The 23,045-nt window shown below is 32.9% G+C and overlaps 1 protein-coding gene and 1 long non-coding RNA gene across 2 annotated transcripts; both read left to right on the top strand.

The window, feature by feature from the left end:
* The first annotated feature begins 12,770 nt into the window (after positions 1-12,770).
* Positions 12,771-13,292, top strand: LOC122198089 (uncharacterized). The gene is made up of 2 exons (XR_006191929.1): positions 12,771-12,860; positions 12,937-13,292. It is a non-coding gene; the product is annotated as an uncharacterized LOC122198089 (long non-coding RNA).
* Positions 13,293-16,525: 3,233 nt separating this feature from the next.
* Positions 16,526-17,146, top strand: LOC111918616 (uncharacterized). Its single transcript, XM_023914259.1, has one exon. The coding sequence runs from the start codon at positions 16,526-16,528 to the stop codon at positions 17,144-17,146; it is 621 nt and encodes a 206-aa protein (XP_023770027.1).
* Positions 17,147-23,045: the final 5,899 nt, after the last annotated feature.

The following is a 23,045-nucleotide window of genomic DNA, read 5'->3' as shown; positions in this document are numbered from 1 at the left end:
TAACAAGGAAACCCTAATTTGGTTGCTTAAGCCCTAAGCAACCCACATACTCCTTTAATCAAGCCCATGGACGATTTCCTTATGGGTTTCCCCATAGAATTCGTCCACCTCTTGATTCAAGGCAATCCATGGCCCAAATTGCAATTATCTTATAATTACAATTCTAGTCCCTTAAGTTTAATTAATCTCTTTTAGTCACAAAACTAATTACCAATTAATTATTGACTAATATTAATTAAACAATATGATTTCTCCTTTAATATATTATTCCCATAATATATTAATAAATCATATTTAATCCTTTCTCTCCATAATTCATCCTATCAAGTTGCTTTGGTGAAGGCAACCCAAAAGGACCATGCACCATCGGGTCAAGTACATACCAAAATGGTTATGGACTTAGACACTAATCCAACAGTCTCCCACTTGGATAAGTCTAATAACTATTCTGCGTGTGACTTCAGATCCTGATCTGCAATCATAGCTTTCCAAATCCGTTGTCAACTCTGATCCTATCAGATACGCGTGTCCTTAGATAAGGGATCATATATTCCTCCATTCTAGATATCATATGAGATATGATTTCAAATCATTATCTTTGTACTACTTCTCGATTTCTGATTTATGACGACTGACCAATTGAACAAATCAAATTAGCCCTAGCCCGGCCGAGCATTTATGTTTGTCATCACTAAACCATCGAGGGGCCCAAAGATATCGCTTTTATCCTACTTTGGATAAAAGGAACGGATAAACTTTGATACAATGCTTGGTTGTACTCACGCACCGAATCACACACAACAATATGTTTTATAACACCAAGTTACTGGTGCATTTACATATTATCAATGTGCAACCGATTTGCAAGATACAACTCACACATCTCGGTTTCAAGAATATAAGATGTTATCGTCTCACCAATCACTCGTGATACAATCCATGGAGTGATCCAAGTGAGCGTGGGTCTAATCCAATGCTCAAGTCACATTCATAAGCACTCATGAACGTTGCAGCAAACATTTGCTTATGTCTAATACTCTTTTAGACAATCCACACACCAATTCACGACAGTCTTCATTCATATCTACTTCCAACATATGAACGACTGTGGCCCGTTTGAATAATTCGATTATTCTTAATAAACTCAATTATTCTGGAAGTCAAAACATGCAAATGTGAAACACAAGAATAATACTAATCCCATATGGCCTCAACCCTTTGAGCATAAATAAAACACCTTTTATTTATCACGATATTGATTACTCATTATTTGTAGTTTCGGGTAATCAACTTCTTACTTGAATTACAACACTTGTCCCATGCTCCTAGCATGCACACAATGTTTACCTATGGTTCTTACTTTGTGAAATAGATCACATTGAACACATTTCCAATCATTCTCATTTCACAACTCCAAATCCTTTTCATAAGTGAAAGAATATCAAATTCTTGCTACTTATAGAATATGCTAGATTTTAACATTTTATGCAATGATCTCTTTTGTAATGTCACTGCACCAAAGTCACAAAGACTATTGCCAATGATATTACAAAGTCTTCTATCGGAGATTGTTACAAGACAATTCCATAGATGTGATGTCTCTCACTCAAAGTACTTTCTTTGAACATCCTTTTGCATAGAAGTTTCTAATCTAGTCATAGATTTCTCAATATTCAATTCCCAATATGGACACACTTCCATATGTTCCATATGACAACTCATTCTTAATAGAATCTTATCTATTCGTAATGATGTCGATATGGTCCATCCAATATGGAAACATTTCCATATTTTCCAATACTATACTTCCAACTACTCACAAGCGACCAATCCTCGTCGAACTTGGATTGTCCTTTGATAGTTGTTTAATTATTTTAGTCTAAACCGATTCTAGTCCTTTTTCCCTCTAAATGTGCTCGACATTTGGAAAATTTTAGAATGGTCAAACATTAAAGCATTTGCAATCGATCCTATACCCGAAGCGTATGGGACACGACGCATAATGTTTTATTTGCTATGTTCTCAAAATTCGAATTGTGAAGAGGGATGCCGTAATCATAATCGAAATTTTAAGAACACACTTTGTACCTTTGACTAAATTTTATTAACATTTCTCAACCTAAACCTTTAGATTTGAAATGAAGCATAATATTCTCTCCCTTAATTATAGCAAAACAACTCTTCAACTATTGCGACTTTGCAAAGTATGACTTTTGTTTTCTATAATTAATATTGCTAACCTTGCAATACTTTCCTTAATAATCATACAATCATAACTTTTATGCTCCCACTATCTTGATGATTATTATAAAACATAACACTTATGCTCCCACTAGCTTCGACATGTATTCATAAACATCTTAACTTTCAGAAAAACAATGCTTATTGAATTTCTTAAGTTCATGTTTCTAATACTTAGTGATTTGATAATCTTTTATCAAGGTTTCTTGAACTTATACACATTTGCCTTCGATAGTTCATATGTGTGTCTAAACAATTAAGACTAATTGCCAAACCTCACAATTCAAATTATGGAAAGGGATGCCGTAACCATAATTGAATTCGAGAATGCAATTTTACAATTACTATCTTCTTAAAATCTGTCTTAGTGAAAGCATTTCCTCACAATCATTTTTATGAAGGAGGAAATCTTATGACACTTAGATTTAAACAGTGTATTTGTTCCTATCCATGTGAATTTTTCAAAACCAAAGTTTACGACAAATTCAAACTCTTATGGATCGAACTTTCTTGATCTCGATTTCTTGCCTTATGGTAGCACAGCTGCCCACCATGTCTTCCAAGCAGTTAAGCAGCTCACCCTTTCCTATCAATGTACCTTTCATTGATTAAGGTCCTTTGCCTTTTATGTGTTCAAAATGAGAACTCATAGAATTCACATGCATAATTAACTCAATTGGAACAACACAGAAACAAAATAATGTCAACACAATAGGTTGTAAACCTCAACTCGTGTGCTAGTGATGATCGATAAGGTTTATTTGATTTGTTCTTGAAACCTTTCAAGACCATTAAGACTCCCACTTACTCCTTGTCATATACGATTCTCTTGTCAATAAACATTTGTTGACAAACAAATATTCAAGAGTTAGTGTAGTTTTTATCAAACTCTTCATAAATTGGTCCTAGTTGGTCTTTGTCTTATCCAAGACATCACAACTTTCCACATTTGATGAATGTTATAAACCTTTTAATACTTGTCACTCATTGTCACAATCTTAACTCTAAGACTTGTTTTGGAACGAAGTATGATTGACTTCTTGATTTAACCATTTCTTCAACTCTTGATTCCTCTTCTTAGACATACAATTGTACTAAGACTCATTTAGAGGATCAATTGAGATATGGTTCTTAATCATTAAGACCTATCATAAAGCATAAAAGGTACTCTCCCTTCTTCTTAGAATGGAGAAACTTTTATCTTTCTGCCTACTTGATTCTTCTTATTCGTTCTGCTATTGATCTAAACCCTTTAATCAATTCAGAATTACACTTAATCTTGTAAGTATAATCATGTTTACTAAACCTTTAGTAAATCATGATGAATATCATTGTTACTCTTATGGTGGACTTGATCAACACGCAACATTGTGTGCTCGATCTCTTAGTCCTTCACTTGACACTTTGTCAATGAATTTGTCTAATTTCCAAATATGAAATTTCTCATTCATCGTGCAACCAAGTTGCATGATTCCAAATTTCTGTCCAATTGAAACTTTGGGCGATGAGAAACTCTCCCTATTTGGTAAATTCTCAACTTTCCATAAATAACACAATAAGAACCAAATCCATTATTACTAATAATAGAAACATTTTAACATCAATTTTTCATACACGCCATTGCAAGGATAAATAAATAAATTTAAAATCAAAATTTATTTTATTGCGGAAAAACTTGTCCTTATAATGCAATTCATTGAAAAACTTATGCTAATACATCTTTCTTAGCAATCTAACTCTAACTCTAAGTAGTAGCTTAAGAATCTAATCTTTGTGAAATACGATCGAAATCCATTCCTTCATGGTTAGATTCTGCTCACTTCTTCCTTTAAGCTCCCTTTCTTTTCTTCGATTCTACAAAACATCAATTGTAATCTTATCACATTATGTATTAAGAATCTAGAATGAAGCTTAAAAGAGTTAGTCAATGGATTTTACCTATATTAGAGCCATACGTTTCGACTCTCCCATCTCTTAGATCTCTTAGGTAAATGGGGCTGCTTCGTCTCCAATGCCCTTTCTCTTGGCAATATAAGCAAATTGACTCTTTTGGAGCATGACATGGAACTACTTTAGACATTGTCTTTCTCTTATGATCAAACTTTTCGATCATAGCATGTCTTTCGTTGTCATTGTCTATATCTATAGAGGTCTTAAAGGCAGATTCACCAATCAACTTTGCTTTTCTATTGCGCCAAACCATTGCTGATTCAGCAACAATAAGCATATATGTGAGATCTATAAGGGTCACGTCGTGGTTCATCATATAGTACTCTCTTACGAACTAACTATACGAGTTAGGAAGTGACTGAAGAACCCAATCAACAGCCATTTCCTCACAGACAACGGATCCCTACATTCTTAACCTATCAATGTGTGACTTCATCCCTAGGACGTGTGCACACACCGACTTTCCTTCTTTATGTTTACTTGCCAAACGGGTTTGAGTGATCTTGAACTTTTCAAGCCTTTGAACTTGTGGGTTGGGGAGAATAATTGGAGGAGGAGGAGGAAGTGAAGCATGATCTCTTGTTCCTCGATCGAATCGTGGAATATCATCTTCATGTGGAATGCTTGTTCCACGGGATTTGGGAAGACCATAGTTGTCAAACTTTGACATCTACAATACGGGAGAAAACGAATTCAAGTTAGTTGATTTATTGAGTCCTCGGTAAATCACCCAAATGAAATACTAAGGCTAGGACCCAACACAATATTCTACAACTCGGGAGAGGGATGCCGTAACCCTAATTGCAGAATATTTGAAGGTAAGTGAATGACGATTCACTAATTTCCACCACGAAAAATGAAAAAGAATTTAAGTTTTAAATCTATGAAAACTCCTAGATCCTTTGAGATTCATTGAACATTTCAATGGCATGTTTAAATCTCGATATGCCCCTCTAGTTTGTGACTGGGATGCCGAGGATCACAAAGCGGGTGTGAATAACCATGCAAACTTACATGGTGCCCTCACATGTTACAATCACCTATTCGATGTGCTGGTAAACCACACACGCTCCACCGAACTATGGCAAACATTGAGTCACCCTTTGCTACCTTTGCTTAGAACCATTTAGTATGCCGGTAAACCACACACGCTCCACCAACGTCTTCGCAAGGGCACAAAGTGTAATTTCAAGGAATTGCATCAATTCACTTTTGCCTAAGTAACTAAGATTGAGAATTTTATGAAAACATTTAGTTACTTTAATAATTCATTATACTTATAATGGAAGGTTTCGTCCTATCCTACCCGTTCGGCTAACGACCCTCCACTAGTCAAGAGTGCGGTGGGTAAGAGTGGATACCCATTCAATCGCCATTTTATAGGCAATTTCCTTAAACACCCCTTATAGACCAGCTTCGTGAATGAGGCCTACTAACGGTAAGACTGACTTTACTCATACATATATATATATATATATATATATATATATATATATATATATATATATATAATGTTATACCTTTAATGTTATATATATAGTATAGGGTGTATTTTATACTTTTAAAATACTAGGTGGTCTAATTTAACAATTATACTTTTAATTCAATTGTAAACCTAAACTTTTATGGATTTATTAATTCTCTATTAATTACACACCTTAATTAATTCATAAAACCATAAGGGTGTGATTTGAACTTTTTCAAAACTATACTAGAGTTTTAGAATTTAACATTCCTAATTAAACTTTTAATCAACTTTTAAATTCCAAAACTTGAGGGCAAGTTTTGAAACATTTCAACACAACATTTCAACACATTAGGGTTTAGAATTTAAATATACATCAAAATTAACCATTTTAATCAAAATTTAAATTCCAAAACTTGAGGGCAAGTTTTTGAAACCTTTTTCAAAACATTAGGGTTTTAACTATTTAAATTTCAAAACAACAAAACTATTGGGTTCAAATTCAAACTATAAAACCTAAGGGGAAAATATGAAACTTTTCATAACAACAAGGATCAAATAACAAATAATTTAAATTAACATTTAATCACATAATTATCCATATTTGATTTGTTTAATGATTTCTTGCAAAACAATTTACCAATTTAGTCAAAAATAATTAATCAATTATCTTATAAGGAAACAATTATCTTTTTAATTGATAAATATCTTCAATTAGATCAAAATTATAGTCAAATATATCATATAATCGGATTAATATTGATCTAACATGATAAGGTAACTATCCCAATGCAAAAACAGTAAGAAATCCCGAGATTATCCCCATCTGACGAGTTGACTCGTCGAGTCAGGCTTGGACTCGTCGAGTCACCTTGGACTCGGCGAGTTCAGCTATGGACTCGGCGAGTCCAGCCTCCATAAACCCTAAAAACGAATTTTCCAGATATCTAATGCATCAATACAATTGAAACCAAGCTAGGCTCTGATACCACTGATGGGTTTTGGTCATAAGACATCCTATGTGCTCATACAAACCCTAATACTTGGATCTAGGTTTCTCTATTGTACATGCTTTGAATCCAAGACTATAAACCCTAATTCTAGCATATGGAAATCAATATTAACATATAATTAGGTTTAAGATAGTACCTTGATTGTTATGTAGCAATAACAATCCCAATTCCTCCTTGAATTGACTTTGGAAGGCTTAGAGTCACAAGTGTCACTCCTCTAATGGCTCACAAACACCATAAGCAAGAGGATGAAGAGGAGAGAGGTTAGAGGCTGCCCAAAAACGTGTGAAACCCTAGCAAGAAGCTTCCCCACGTTTTTGAGCCTTAAGGGTTCTATATATAGTGAGGCTATTAGGGTTATCTAACAAGGAAACCCTAATTTGGTTGCTTAAGCCCTAAGCAACCCACAGACTCCTTTAATCAAGCCCATAGACGATTTCCTTATGGGTTTCCCCATAGAATTCGTCCACCTCTTGATTCAAGGCAATCCATGGCCCAAATTGCAATTATCTTATAATTACAATTCTAGTCCCTTAAGTTTAATTAATCTCTTTTAGTCACAAAACTAATTACCAATTAATTATTGACTAATATTAATTAAACAATATGATTTCTCCTTTAATATATTATTCCCATAATATATTAATAAATCATATTTAATCCTTTCTCTCCATAATTCATCCTATCAAGTTGCTTTGGTGAGGGCAACCCAAAATGACCATGCACCATCGGGTCAAGTACATACCAAAATGGTTATGGACTTAGACACTAATCCAACAGTATTTGCATTGGTCGCTCGTCTTAAGACAATAAGACTATTCATTGTTCTCGCAGCCAGGAATGGATGGAAGATTCATGACATGGACGTAAAAAACACATTCCTATTTGGTGACTTAAAAAAAAGTGTATGTTAGCCAACCGGAAGGTTTGGTGAAGAAATAAAAGTCTACAAATTGGCAAAAGCTTTATACGGTCTTCGACAATTTCCAAGAGCATGGAATTTGAAACTTAATAATACATTGAAAAATATAGGTTTTCAATGATGCATGCAAGAAAATGCGGTTTATAGAAAGGTTTCAAATGGAGAATATATAATTGTTGCAGTTTATGTAGATGATTTATTCGTAACGGGAACAAGTCTAGAGTTCATAAACCAATTCAAGAAATTGATGGCATTGCAATTTGAAATGTCAGACCTTGGTGAACTAAGTTGCTACTTGGTTATTGAAGTATTGCAAGAAAAGGGTTGTGTAAAGGTAAAGCATGAGAGTTATTCTATGAAAGTTCTAAAAGAAGCAAGCATGGAAGACTGTAATTCAACTCAATGTCTTATGGATTTGGGACTAAAATTGTCTAAAGCCGAAGATGAGCTTGAAGTTAAAGCTACCCATTATCGAGAACTAGTGGGTTTCTTACGATATCCCTTGCACACACGTCCAGATATAGCATATTCAGTTGGAGTAGTTAGCCATTATATGCAAAGTCCAAGATAATCTCTTGCACACGTTATTAAGCAAACTCTTTGTTACTTGCGTGATACAACATTTTTTGGGATAATATATAAACGAAGTAAAAAATTTGAGTTTGCTAGGATACAGTGATAACAATCATAATGCTGATGTAGATGATGGTAGAAGTACAACAAGACATGTTTTCTAACTTGGTGACTCCCCTGTCACTTGGTGCTCCTAGAAGCACGATACAATAGCATTATCTTCGTGTGAAGCTAAGTTCATGGCATCTACTGCAACTGCATGTTAGGCAGTTTGGTTAAGCAAGTTGTTAGTTGAGCTGATGTGACATCCCCAATTTCACGGCTATAAAAGACTGATTTAATTATGCTTATTTTATTTCAAAGTATCTTTTTTAAAGAATTATAATCCATAATTTTTTCCTAATAATGTGATGATATTATTACCAAGCATTTCCGAAGAAATGTGTTTCATTAATAATTTTGGGATGTCATCGTCAATACAGAAACATAAGCATAATGAAAGTATTACAAGCCTTACAATATCTAATGGCCTATATTTCCTTTATTCTCTCATTAGATCCAAACATCAAGTACCTTCGTATTGATAGTTTTGATACAAAGAAACTGAGTGGATCGGGTTGAGAAATCTGGTGAGTACAGAGGGATTTCAATCCCACAATGTTATATATATATATATATATATATATATATATATATATATATATATATATATATATATATATATATATATATATATATATCTTAAAAGTGATGACTGGAACCACTGACAAATCTTATTTATAAATTCATAACAACGACTATGAATTTTAAATATAAATTACACTAAAATAATATAGAGTGTAATTTAACTTACAGAGATTCCCTAGAAAAAAGTCCAGAAATTGCACTGATAGAGCTTCTACTCGAAGACTACTACTTGTCGGGTACTCACGGATCGTAGGGCTTCGCCGGTATACTAGAAACTAAGGTAAAATGGCTATAAGTCGAAGAATATCGAGAGAGAAGGCGTGTTGGGGTGAGATACGAAAAGATTATACGGAGGCGGATATTTATAGCTTGAAAAAACAATGCACGCAGGGCACCCTATCGGTGCGCTCCATGCACTATGTCGGAGGTGGTGACGTAACATTCATCTAGTGGTGACACGTGTCGTAATCTCGTGGGTTGTTGATGTGCGTCGCACATCTTGTCTATGCGCGCGACTGGGTGCAGATTTTAATAAAATCTTAGAAAACTCATATCTTCTTAATATGAGCTCCGTCTTGGACGGATTTTATATCTACGCGTAGCTATTGACGAGATCTACAATTTCCATTTAGACTCTGTTGGCTAATTTTGACTTTATTTTTAAAGTTATATTTTTAATAGGCTTAGACTGTTAAAGTCCATTAAAAATTTGTAACTCTCTCATCTAACGTCCGTTCTCGACTGTCTTTATATTGATGAATTCCTATTAATGTGATCTTCAATTCTTGTTTAGATCTTCAATCTTTGTCGTACATACTATAACTTTGGTTAAGGTTATTTCTCCTAAATAACCTTTCTATCAAAAAACATTTTTAACGTTTATTGTCTCTAAATTGACTAGCCCGAATCGTGGGCGTTACAGTTGACAGGAATGAAGAAACAGAAGGTGTTGATTCGTATAGACAACAAATCAACAATTACATTGTCAAAGAACTTTGTCTTTCATGGAAGAAGATAACACATCAACACTTGATTGCACTTCATTCGAGAGCATGTTGAAAACGAGCAAGTGACAGTGGAACATGTTTCGGGAGACAAGCAACGAACATATCCACTTACGAAGTCCTTAGGTTAGATAAGGTTCACGGAAATGAGCACGTTACTTGGCATGCAAGAATTACCCTTAACTCATAAATTTAGGGTGTGATTGTTGGCGAATTTCTAAGTCAGATAAGGCATGTAGGCGTGTTTTGATGTGGATGGTGATAACTTGGTATGTTGTCCATGTTCCAGAGTTTTCCTTAAGCCATAAGGAATGCTTTACATGGAAAATTATTTACGAACCCTAGTTTAATACTAATGAGTTATGTTTATTATATATATAATAGGTTCCTGTAATCAGATTCATAGATTGGAGTTTTTGAGTGAGTTTTACTTCAATAAAAGTTCCTGCGAGTTTATGCAGTATACCTTGATTCGTTTCTTGTTTTTTCTCTTTACTCTGACTTCCTCTGTTACTTGTTGTATTCATCTACAGACCAACTTCATAATCACACATATACTTCATTATAGCCTTCTTCGCCAGTGTCGACAAACTCGCTAATGCTTTCCCGCTCGACAGACCATACCGATGATGTCGAGGGTGACGATCGTTTGTACGGTCCTTGTCGAATGCCTATCATTTTCTATGTATTGATTTCTTAACCTACTTTACCTCAAATGTTGCCATAGATAAATATCGATTAAAACTATGAGGAAATTAGTTGCATTTATATCGTTATTTACCTACAAAGCATCAACAATTTTTTGGGTTCTATTCATTACTATACGTGATAGGAATGGGATAGACCTAAACTTGGTCGTAGGCCTCATATATTTCTTATCCGTTACCATATGAAGCAACACAAGGCTTAAGTTGCTCAAACTACAAGTTCAAGTTCAGAGATGCAATTAGCTCGAAGTACATGGGCAAATCTAAAAGCTGTTGATATTAAAGAATCAAATCAGTCTTTCATTTGTAATTTCAATTTATCATTTATGTATGTGTTTAAGTAAAAATAAGTTAGTTTATTGTAATTTAGCATTTGGTAAAACAAAAAAATTAATTTATAAAGTAGCTTATAAGTTAATTTGTTTATAATTGGAATATTTGAAAATATTGTTATTAGTTTAGTGGGAAAATATCATTTTAACCCAACGATTGTTTTAAAATGCCACTTAATTATTTTTTTTCACGTTCAGAGAATAAAGTTTGAGTTTACCATTTTAAAAGGTGTTGTCGGGTAACCTAGTAAAATGTGGTGACGTATGCTTGAAACTCATATTACATCTATGGCGTCGTCATCTTCCCTGGTCACGATACGAAAGTGATTCAAAACTCTACAGACACACATTCAAAAAGAAATGGGGTTGAAAAACAAATGGATAATATCATCTATTTCTTATTCTTCATCTTGTTTCTAATCGTTTTTCTGGGTTCGATTCACTTCTGGATTTTGTTACAAAGAACGATTTAGATGGTGACAGAATGAAAAGATGGTATTTGAGACCCAACGATTTAGAGATCATTTTCGACCTGAAACTCGCTCTAGCTGCAGCGATGTATCATTTTCTCACAACTTTATTGTTATACACGTACCTAATTTAATGAATGTTGCTAGTTTATGTTTGCAAACCCACATCGCCAATCTCCTTCCTCTTGCGCATATCATCATCTAAGGATATAGTTGTATGATAGTCTCTTTGGCCCCTAAAACTGTTACAGAAGAGACAACTGATGAATTTGCTTCAGTTTTTGCATCTGTACCCATATTGTTCTTCATGCCTTCTTTCTTCAAATGAGCTGTTGATGATGAATACGATGAAAGCTATTCCTTTTTATGTATTAATTTCTTTAGGAGTTCTGGCATGCAATGCACACTATACTGTCCCAAGGATACTTACTTTTTTCTGTATCAAAAGAGAATTTTGTTGGTTATAATAGAGCTCGCTCAAATCGGGGGGAATTGGGAGGTGTAAATTGGGGCAAAAAAGCTGAGAGTAATAATGGTGAGGTGGAAATCGATAAGAAGAGGAAGAGGAATGTAACCTTCAATTTTTTTCTAGCACACCAACGTTTTAGATCTAGGTTTTTCTTCAAAAACCATTGTTGTATGTTCTGGGTTTTCACCACAAACCTTCGGTTTCCTGCAAATAAGGATCAAACAACCTTAGGCGATTTTTGGGTTTCAAACATTTGATTTTTGCTATGATTTTTGGGTTCCAAACAGCCTTAGGTGATTGTTGAGTTTCAAACATTTGATTTATGGGTTTTACCCGTTTGTTCCTATTCATCGTCGTCTATGCTTTCATCTTTTGCCCCTACTCATCGTCATCGTAAGCTTTGTGACGTCAGTAATAATTTGGTTGAAGCTTCAAATATATGGAATCTAATAACGAATGAAGGTTTTGATGTAGAAATTGATGGTGTTGAGAAGATGATGGAAATGCTTGATTAACATTTTGGTGTTAATTTTGACTTGTAAGTAAAGAAAGTTAGTGGTTTGACTTTTTTTCGGAAATTTCATCTTGATTAGTTTACATGTAGGATCCAAGTGTATTAAGTATGTTCTTAGGTGACATTACAACATGCTATAATGGGTTAAGGTTGAAAACAATAGGTTAAAACAAAGTTCATGACACTGAAAAGCAAAAATAATAATAATAATAATAATAATAATAATAAAAAAAAAATGTCAATATGATATTTTCCCTAGTTTAGTCGGTGTGCACCCCTAAAGTTTAATGTGTTAACATGTAACATTAAGTTTACATATATGACGTCAATATTTCCTTGTTGACCCATGAATAGTACTCTTTGGTTTGAACTTTGAAGTTCTGGTGGTATATATTTATTTACAAACTCAACTACTCCACCAACCTTCCCTCCTCTAAAACCACGACATAAAAATAGAGTAAACAAGAAGAAACAAACTTCAATCTTATTTTTTTTGCTCCATCATTGAACATGGTAAGCTTAAAATAATTTGCAATTTTGTTTGTCAATTAAATCATATAATGGTTCTGATTTTTGAATAATTTGTTAGATATCTTGTGGTGGCCAGTCGATAACTGCTTTGGTGGTGCAATCGCTAGTGAGGCTGGTGGTGATGATGGCGGAAGAACCGGCGGCATCAGTCACAACCATCCTTTACCGCAGCGGTATTCTTCCTCAAAACACCATTCTTGGGCGGTTTGTTCATCATGGTCGATTCCTTGATGACAACAATATCTTCTTTAATTTTATTGTTCATTTCTTGAGATGTTTATGGTAGAGAATACACTTTCCGACACCTTACGTTTATAGATTTGTCATGTTATTTACACGCGCTTTTTAGAACTCTGAGTTGTTGAACTCCGAGTGTTAATTATTTTGCACATCAACTGCTAGGTTGAAAACAAAGTGTTTTGTTTTTTATAACACTTGATTATTCGTATGGTTGAACTAAAATATTGAACACCGGTATTTGAGTGATAAACCATATCCTCTGCATGGCTCACTCAACACGACTCAAAGGTCATAAGATTGGGGTAAGCTACAAATTACAACCAGTAATTTTAGCATTTGAAAAAGAGTAAATTACACAAATAGTCCCTATGGTTTAGGGTAATTTGCAAGTTTAGTCCCTATCTTATTTTTTAACTCAGAAAGTCCTTAATATTTGTTTTTGTTACACGCTTGGTCCTTACTATTTGTTTTTGTTACGTGCTTGGTCCCTGTTTTACCTAAAAAGACTATTATTTAAATAGAAAAATAATGGTACCGTAGGTAAGGTAAGGTGAAGTGGTGGGGTTGAGGTGTGTTTATTTAAATAAATTAAAAAATCAAAGGCAAAATAGTATTTTTAGGCAAGATAGGGACCAAATACGTAACAAAAACAAACCGTAGGGACCTTCCGAGTTAAAAAAACAAGTTAGGGACCAAACGTGCAAATTACCCTAAACCATAGGGACCATTCGTGTAATTTACTCTTTGAAAATTGAAAACTATGGATTACTTTTTGTTAATTTCGCACATCAAATGCTAAGCTATTGTTGTAGGGAAATAATGAACACTAGTTACTCACCCACTGAAATAGCAACTTATTTAGGAATTGTTATAGCGACGTGTACTTTGATTTTTAATTCATCATACTCTCATTTCACTACACTTGCAGCTATGAGTGACGTGGCATACAGGTAGCCAGTTAGCATTTGTTGACATGTCAACATTTTGATTGGGTGGCATTATTTTTTACAAATTAATGCCTGCATATCTAACACATGACATTGGACGTTATTCTTACTATATTTTCTATTAGTTGATTTTTTACTTTTAGATTTTTAGTTGGGTTTTCTATAATGTTCAGGTCATTATTGTTAAAAGTTATACAAAAATAATAAGAAAAGGCTTAGAAAATCAATTATATTATCCTCCAAATCTCCAATGCTTAAAAAAGTATTTTATATTATTTTTGTGTCCATTAAAACCATTATATTTTCCGATTTTAAATAATTTAATATTCACAGTCGTACAATGCAAGAAAAACCGGTTGTGTAGCCTATGTGGAACCAAAATGATTAAATGACATTGACTATTTACAAAAAACTGTAATTGCTGAATACCATGAATATCCAGAAAGTGTAATTGTTGTTCCATATAAACTCTATAATTTAAATAAATGTTTACATTACCCTGTAAGCTATGCAACTGTTTTGTTTTGTTTTGATTTTTTTTTGCCTTATGAGGATGCAAAACATCCTTTCTAATAAATAAATATTTTTTTTTGTCATTTGTTACATTTATATTCAATTTTTCAAATGTCATTTTGTGGTTATTTTATTTATTTTTTTTCTATGTCATTTTATAATTTTTTTCTATTTTATTAAATTTCATATAATATTTTAATGTAATAATTGCAATAAATATAGTAATAAATGTATATTAATTTCACTAATAAACTTACATTTTAATTTTAAAATTCCCAAAATTAAAGTTTTTTTTTTATTTAAATTTTTTTAATTTAAAAGATAAAAAAATATTTTCATTATAATAAATCATTATTTTACTTAGTTTTTTATAAATTCAAAGTTTTCAAATATTTTGACCTTTATATTTAACATTTTTTTTAAATTAACCAATGTAATACATGAGTCTCACAACTAGTTAAGTTAATGAAAATCAGAAAACATAACAATTTTAGTGGACACAAATAACATAATATCTTTTGATATCCAAAAAATAAAATGTTATAATTGATTTAAACAATAAAAACGTTGTTTGGCAGTACAACCCTTTAACTTTTAGATGTTGTTTGTTTTTCTGAAGAAAAAAATTCATGAAGTCTGCGGACCACCTTTATAATAGAAGAGGTGGACTAAACGGTTGCAGACTATATAAGAAGCATGTTTTTTTTTTTTTTTTTTTTTTTTTTTTTTTTTTTTTTTAACATCTGCATGCTGCTGCAGATAATAAAAAATTAAAATAAACTAGTTTTATAAACCGAAATAGTTTTTTAAGACTGAAAAATTAATAATTTATGACATTTCAGCAAAAAATTATAATATTTCAACAAGAAATAATGATATTTCAACAAAAAAATAAAGATATTTTAGCAAAAAATAATGATATTTCATCAAGAAATTATCATTATTCAATATAAATCGAAAAAAAAAGAATTCAACAAGAATAAACAAAAAAAAACGAAAAAATAGAAAATAAGATTTTAGCAACATATAATCAAGAATTTAGCAAGAAAAAAGAAGAAGAGGTTGGAAAAGGCTGGAAAAGACAATACAAGTGTTGCGCCAAACAGAACACACAAAAATGTTTTTTCACCTTGAAGACTACCAAAAAACAAACAATTAGCGAGATTAAAAGTGATGCACGTGTAATACGCCACACAACAATAAGAGGTCTGAAGATGTTTTTTACAAAAAACAAACAACACATTAGTTTAAATAAAATCTACCTCACGTAGCGTTTAAGAAATAATTATTGAGTTTTTAAAATCAAGCTCCATAATTGTCTAAAAATCATATTTATATATTTATCTTTTTATATAATTGTCATTTTATATAATTTTAAAAACTTCTAATTATTTTTGTCAAATACTAATATAACAAACAAAAATTACAGTTTTTAATTACTAGTTAATTTAAACTCTTGTCATTTTATAAAATAAAAGAGTTAATTTTACAAGGAAACTATCTTACATGTAATTTCCTCACGTTTAAATATGTAAATGATAAAAGCTTCCAATAAATTCATTTACACATCTTTAATCTAGTTAAAATCCACAAGTCCATATAAATGTCGTCAAATAATTTGGTTATCCGTTAAACACCAAAATATCTTATCGCTTACAAACATTTCTTTTTATGTAACGAACCTCAATAAATTAATACCCGTTTTAGAACAAATGTTGACAACTCTTTGGAATGCCTCCCACCCACTGTTTAGCCAATCAAAATGGCCCCCTTTTTCCCGCCAAAAGAATTGGCCTGAAGTGATCTGCCATTTATTTGTATAATTGCAGAAGTATCACATTCTTCATTTCTTTCACTTCAAACTTCAAATCACACAGTAAGAGAGAGATGAAGGGTACTTCAAATCTCATAATCTTGTTAACTCTGGTTCTAGTGGTCAGTCTCGCCATGGTTTTGGGCTTGATTTTGCTTCTCTTAGCTGAGCTCTACTGTTCGCCTTTCCTCCAACGCCGCCGCAACCGCCGCCGTCAATTTACAACTCCCAATGCCACCACCACCGGCGACAACCCATCTATACATTCTCATGCTCATTCTCATTCTCATTCAACCCTTGATAGCTTCCTTTACCCTGCGGATGCCAGCTACGACATAGAAAAGCAACCCACTCAGACCAACTCACCGGAAAATCAAGATTCCGGCGGAGCCCAATGCCAAGATAAAATGGAAATCCGAAATGGGTCTCCATTAGTTTACATTTCAAATCCGGTTTTTGATGGTGAAAGTAGAAGCGGGAAAATGATGGAAGATGATGATACTCCCTTTGAGACGCCGGACTCGTCACCTTCTCGGTTGGGAACGGAAGAGTCCTCCGGCGATGACGAGAGAGAGGAAATATCTTCGAAGGTGGTAATTACACCGCCGTTAACGCCTATGAAGAAGCTGCCAGCGGAGGCGGTTTCTGTGTGCCTGAAAGATGTTCGGTCGCTGGGGACTTCTGGCAGTGATACGAACAGTAACAATGGAGCTTCTTCTTCTCCGTTAACGCCTTGTACTTCTCCTTCATTGTGAATGAAATTCGACTGCCAAATAGAATTCTAATTTTAATAAAAATATATATTTTTTGGCGATACGTATGTAATATTGAGTCCAAATTTTGTTGCTATTTAGAAGACAAAACTGCACAAATGGTCTAGGGTTTGCTGAAAATTGTTATTTTTGTTCAAATAAGTCTAAATTTTTCATTTTGTTGCGAGATTGGTCAAATTTGTTTTGAACTTTTTTATAATGATGATTTTGTCATTGTTTTTTGTTTTTTTTTTTCATTTTTTTGTATTTATTTAGATATTTTTCTTAGTAAAAGAAAAATTAAAAACAAATTAAAAAAGACAAAACCCTCTCTCTCTCAAAACCTTAAAAGAACTATCCACCCCTATTATTTGAGCACCGGTTATGCAACTTGGATGAATATGTGGGACAAATAAAAAAAATGAAATGTTGTAGTCACTTGCATCCATTTTTTGTTCTTTGGAATAAAAAAGCACAACAGTTTCATCTTCTGAAAGATTAGTTTCAACATCGGAAAGATTGAACACTAGAATCCATCATCGTTTTTGAACCTAATGTCTCCTGCCCTATGAAATTTCAGAAGAATTATGTTGGAATTCTCCCACATGGAGGCAGGAGGAGAAACCCCATAATATGGAATAAATCACAATTATTTTCATCTTCAAGGTTAGAAATAATAGTCGGATTTTTGATTTGGGGATGAAAGGTTCGATCAAGATCCCCAACTCCACCCACTAGAAATTACAACCACCATTAGACAAGTATAACACCAGTGCGATAGATGAAGTAGATAAACTTTGACGCGTCTGAAACCCTAGGTTGCCGCCCTGCATCTTCTCCGTTACCCAGGTTTGTTCAGTAAGCTTTAACGAGGGAGAGGGAGAGAGAGATAGATAGATAGAGAGAGAGAGATAGAAAGAGAGAGACCCCTTCGTCTTCATATAAGGATTTTCCTGACGGAGGTTAGTGGTGCCGGAGACGTTGAGGGCTGAAAGTAGGGTTGAAGGTGGTTGTGGTTGAGGTGGTGGCGATGACGATCCTTCTTCTTTCAGGTGTTTCATCGAGCACCTGGATCTTGGTCTGACCTCGTCTCCTCCGACTCCAGTGACTGTTATGGCGGGTGAGATATTGAAGGTGGGTTCCAAGTTCAAGAGCATTGTGCTGAAATTATTTTCACACAATAAACACACACTCAAATACAGAAGAGAGAGATTTTTATTTTTTTAATTTTTTTAAATCTGAAAAATCAGAAAAATAAATAAGAGAGAGAGAGAGAGAGTTATTTTATTTTTTATTTTTATAAATCTGAAAATCAGAAAAAAAAAATAAGAAAAAAAGAAAATCATATTAATAGGGGCAAATTCGTCATTTTGAAAAAAATCAAAATAGATTGGACCAAACAAGCAACAAATTGAAAACTTTGGACCTCTAGTGCTAGTCCAAACTTTTTTGGACCAAAGTGACAATTTTGAGCAAACCACAGGGACCATTTGTGCAGTTTAGTCTATTTAGAAATGGTTGGGTAGGGTTGATAGCAAATATTTGTTTGACAAATTGAAAAAATGGTCATTGTGGTATGCATTTTTTTAAGGTTTTAGTCCAAACCACGACTTTTTTGGATTGATGGTCCTTTTGAGCTAGTTTCGTTGCGTTTTTGGTCCCTCCAAATAGTGAAATGACTGTAATACCCTTGGAGTATTTATTTTCCATTTTTCTTTCATTTCTTTTTAAATATAATACTAACTTGTTGATTTTAATAATAAAAAAAATAAGAAGGGGTCCACCCTCTCTCTCTCTCTCTCTCTCTCTCTCTCTCCCTCTCCACCTAACGTTCTCTTCTTTTTTCATTCCCCCTCCCTTTCATCCTGTTTTACATCTGCAAATTTAAGAACCACTGAAGCTAACATTCCCTCGATTACTCATCCAACCAACGTGTGTGAGTATGTCGATTTCAACTGGATTTGCAGGTGTGTATGTGTGTGTCGATTTCAACAAACACCGTTGAAAATCAATCAACAACAGATCTCTGAAATCAATCTGTTGATCCTTCGATTTCAGATGAACGAAATCCATTTTATTGGTCTCAAGCAGTCTGGTACATCAAGCAGTGTAAGTAGGTTATTGAAAGGCTTTCGATTTGGATGATGAATCAATATCCCAGTTTGCAAATCAACAAATGAACGAAACAGGTGCTTGATCTATTTTACCTTACGGAGACGAAGGGTGTATGTGTCTCGATCATGTCATACTCCTTGTTGCTTCCTTCAGGAAATCCTAAACCCACTCACTTTCTTCATTTGATTGCAGGTAGAAGTCAAAGAACTGGACCGCTATTCTTGTCTGTTTCTCACCTTTCCACCTCGAGGAATTGAATTTTAGGTCTGGTATACTATTGAACTGGACCACTATTATGCCAAATTTCTAAACGTGTTTTCGATTTCTGACTTGATTTCCCTGTATCTCTATCTAGTTCGATTTCAAAAAAGCTAATTCAACTTAGTTTGATGAGTTTTGGTGTGTGCTCACTCTTAGGTGTAGTAAATCGTGTTCGTTGCTACAATTCATTGACGAGAGGCTTCAACTAGTTCATGATTTAACCATTGGAATTGAATTCGGTACTTATATGGTCGCCATTATAGTCCCACTAGCACCCCTGAACCAAGTACCTGAACTTATTTACTTAGGATGTCTTCTTTGGTTGCTCCTTTGATTTATCAGATGCAATAACACAAACATCATCCGTCAATGTTACTTTGTTCATTAGTTAGACTATGGTTTATGAAGTTGCATGCATATTATCAAGAATTTGCAATGATTGGCATAAAAAGACCCCTAGAACACATTGCTAGTGGAATGACTGAAATCTCAGCAATATATGAATCTTTCAATGAACCCGAAGTGGCTTTGAGGTTGCTACAGAAATCAATGAAGCTATTGGAAGATAAGCTGGAAGGAGAGATGGTGGTGAGGAGTTGAGTTTTGAAGAACACAAGAGTGTTAAAGAACATGACTGTGGATTGTATCTTTGGGTATTAAGACTGGAGAGAGAGAGAGAGAGAGAGAGAGAGAGAGAGAGAGAGAGAGAGAGAGAGAGAGAGAGAGAGAGAGCCCTTTTTATTTTTTTTAATTATTAAAATAATTAAATTAGTATTAGATTTAAAAAAAGAAAGAAAAATGGAAAATAAATACCTCAAGGGTATTACAATCATTTCACTATTTTAAGGGACCAAAAAACGCAACGAAACTAGCTCAAAAGGATCACCAATCCAAAAAAATCGTGGTTTGGACTAAAACCCCAAAAAATGCATATCACATAGACCATTTTTGCAATTTTGTCTATTTGTTTCCTTTAATTTCTAATATCATTTATAATTCTAATGTAATAAATGAATTTTTTTTACCATATGTCTGACTTTTATTATTTGACCATATTTATTTTGTGGTTATTTTCAATTAAAATTTTTTCCAAATGATATTTTATAGTTGTTTTATTTTTATTAAATTTCATATAATATTTAATTAAATGTATTAATTAATAAATATAATAATAAATACATATCAATTTCATCAATTGGCTTTCTTTTTAATTTCAATTTTTCTAAAATTAAAACTCTACTAGTTTTCTTTATTTATTTATCTGAATTATTTGTTAAATTTAAAAGAGAAAAAATATTTTCATTTTAATAATTCAATATTTTTCTAATTTTCTTATAAATTCAAAACTTCTCAAATGTTTAGAATTTTATATTTTTTTTTAAATAAATTTATGTAATATATGAGTCTTACACCTAGTAATTATTATGTTATCATTCTTTATCAAGTAATTGATATATATATATATATATATATATATATATATATATATATATATATAGACATAGTTTATTCTATTCAAAGTAATTATTGTGTTATTGTATGCATAAATGTGACCAATCATTTTTGGTAAATTAAGAAAATGATTATTGTGTTATTGTATGCATAAATAGGTAACATTCACTTTCTTAATTTACCAAATATTTACTAATTAGGAAACACAAGTTTAATTAATAAAAAGTTTCGAATTTTCAGATATATTTGATTTTCTTAATTTTGAATTTTCATTTTTTTAATTAATTTGATTATAATTCTAAGATAATTCTGTTAGAATGATATTCTATGAGAATGTCAGATTATCTACTCTAACAAAATAAATGTCTTGAATGAATGAATATTTTGAAGACAAACAATAGTTTTGAACCATCAGTTTAAAAATAACTTTAAAAACTTCTTGGAGAATAATAAAATCTTAAACCATCAATTGAAGAATAAAAACAGACATTAAATTAATTCTTATAGAATACTGTTAACAATTGCTAAGAATTACATTTATTGTTAAAAAATAAAACTAAAAAAATTTCAAATCGGGAAAGAAAACATCAAAATCTAACAACGACTAATACATTCTAAAAGAATAATGTGGTCCATTTCAATTTTGTGGTCTGTTCTTCAAGCATCAACTTTTGTGATTCCAACAGATCTGGAATTCGTGATTCCATTCCAACAGAATTGGAATTCGTATCTTACATAACCAATTGCAAATAAAATCATATTCCCCAGCATAAACAAGCATCTGAATACCATCTTCCAAAAGTACTGGAATCCCAACTTCAAGGTTTCTCATAATGTCTTCCTTCATTGCTCGATACACCTCACCATTACACACCCCAAAGTGTATTTCCTCTGGTACCCCTAATGCCTTTTTCACTGATTCGAAGTTCAAGAATTCATCTATCTTTGACAAGTCATCACATCTTTGCTTCCTCAAATCATAAGGCTGTTATACAACAATTGTTTCTATTACATATGAATTACACTTCCAGTTATGGTCGTAGGATATATACAACATTAACGAAAATATAACAAGCTTAAATAATGAAATTACCGCATTTGTTTGCTGCTTCTACACACTTTGGTACTATTTGAATCAATTCATTGTAATATTTTTTTTTTGTAATTAACTGATTTTTCAAAGCGAAATCAACATCCGCCTTGAATTGGATTCTAGGTTTAGTGAGTCCGTTTCCAATTGCAAATCCCTATCCAATTGATCACAATTCCATGAGCAAAATTGAAAATCTTAAAAGTGATAGAAGATTGTAATCAAAACCACCTGTAAAGGCATCCCACGTGAACCCCATCAATAAAGTAAATAAAGGCGTTTGTAGAACTGAATATTCAAAGCGAATTCTACTTTCCATTGTAAGCTAGGTGGGCAAGCACTTTTTTTCTTTGAGAAAAAGTGGCGAAGCATTGAAAATCGATTTTAGATTTCAACTTCAGTTTCAGAAAAATCGATTTCATAGATTGAGCAGAGAAACTTAATAATTTTTCTAGAGGAGGGGCGACGTTGGTGGAAAGGCAGCGACTGTCGCTAGAGAGAAACATCGATCCCCAAATAAAGGGAAAAGACACAACTATGTTACCTGTTGAAGATGAACGATGGTGGTTAATGGTGTTCAGTGGTGGCTGATGGTGTTGGTTGGCGAACGGGCAAGCTCCAGCCTCTTATCTTCTTCAATCATCGACATCGGTTAGGTTGAAAAAGAAGGGATGGATCGGTGATAAAAAACAGTAACGGTTTCAAGGGATTTAAAGGAAAGCAATCCAATATTTTAGGGATTAATTAGATTTTTATTTAATTAACATAATTAATTAATAGGTAAGATTGTATATCCTTATTTAAGTTTTTGAAATGATTGGCCCATATTTATGCGTGCAATAACACAATACTTACTTTAAACACCTGAACCCCCCTCTCCCTCTCTCTCTCTCTCTCTCTCTCTCTATATATATATATATATATATATATATATATATATATATATATATATATATATATATATATAAAGGCTTTGATGCACTT

This window comes from Lactuca sativa, chromosome 5, assembly GCF_002870075.4.
Source record: "Lactuca sativa cultivar Salinas chromosome 5, Lsat_Salinas_v11, whole genome shotgun sequence".
NCBI classification, from domain to species: domain Eukaryota; kingdom Viridiplantae; phylum Streptophyta; class Magnoliopsida; order Asterales; family Asteraceae; genus Lactuca; species Lactuca sativa.
Note: the sequence above shows the minus strand (reverse complement) of the source record. Positions and strands in the feature narration are given on the sequence as shown.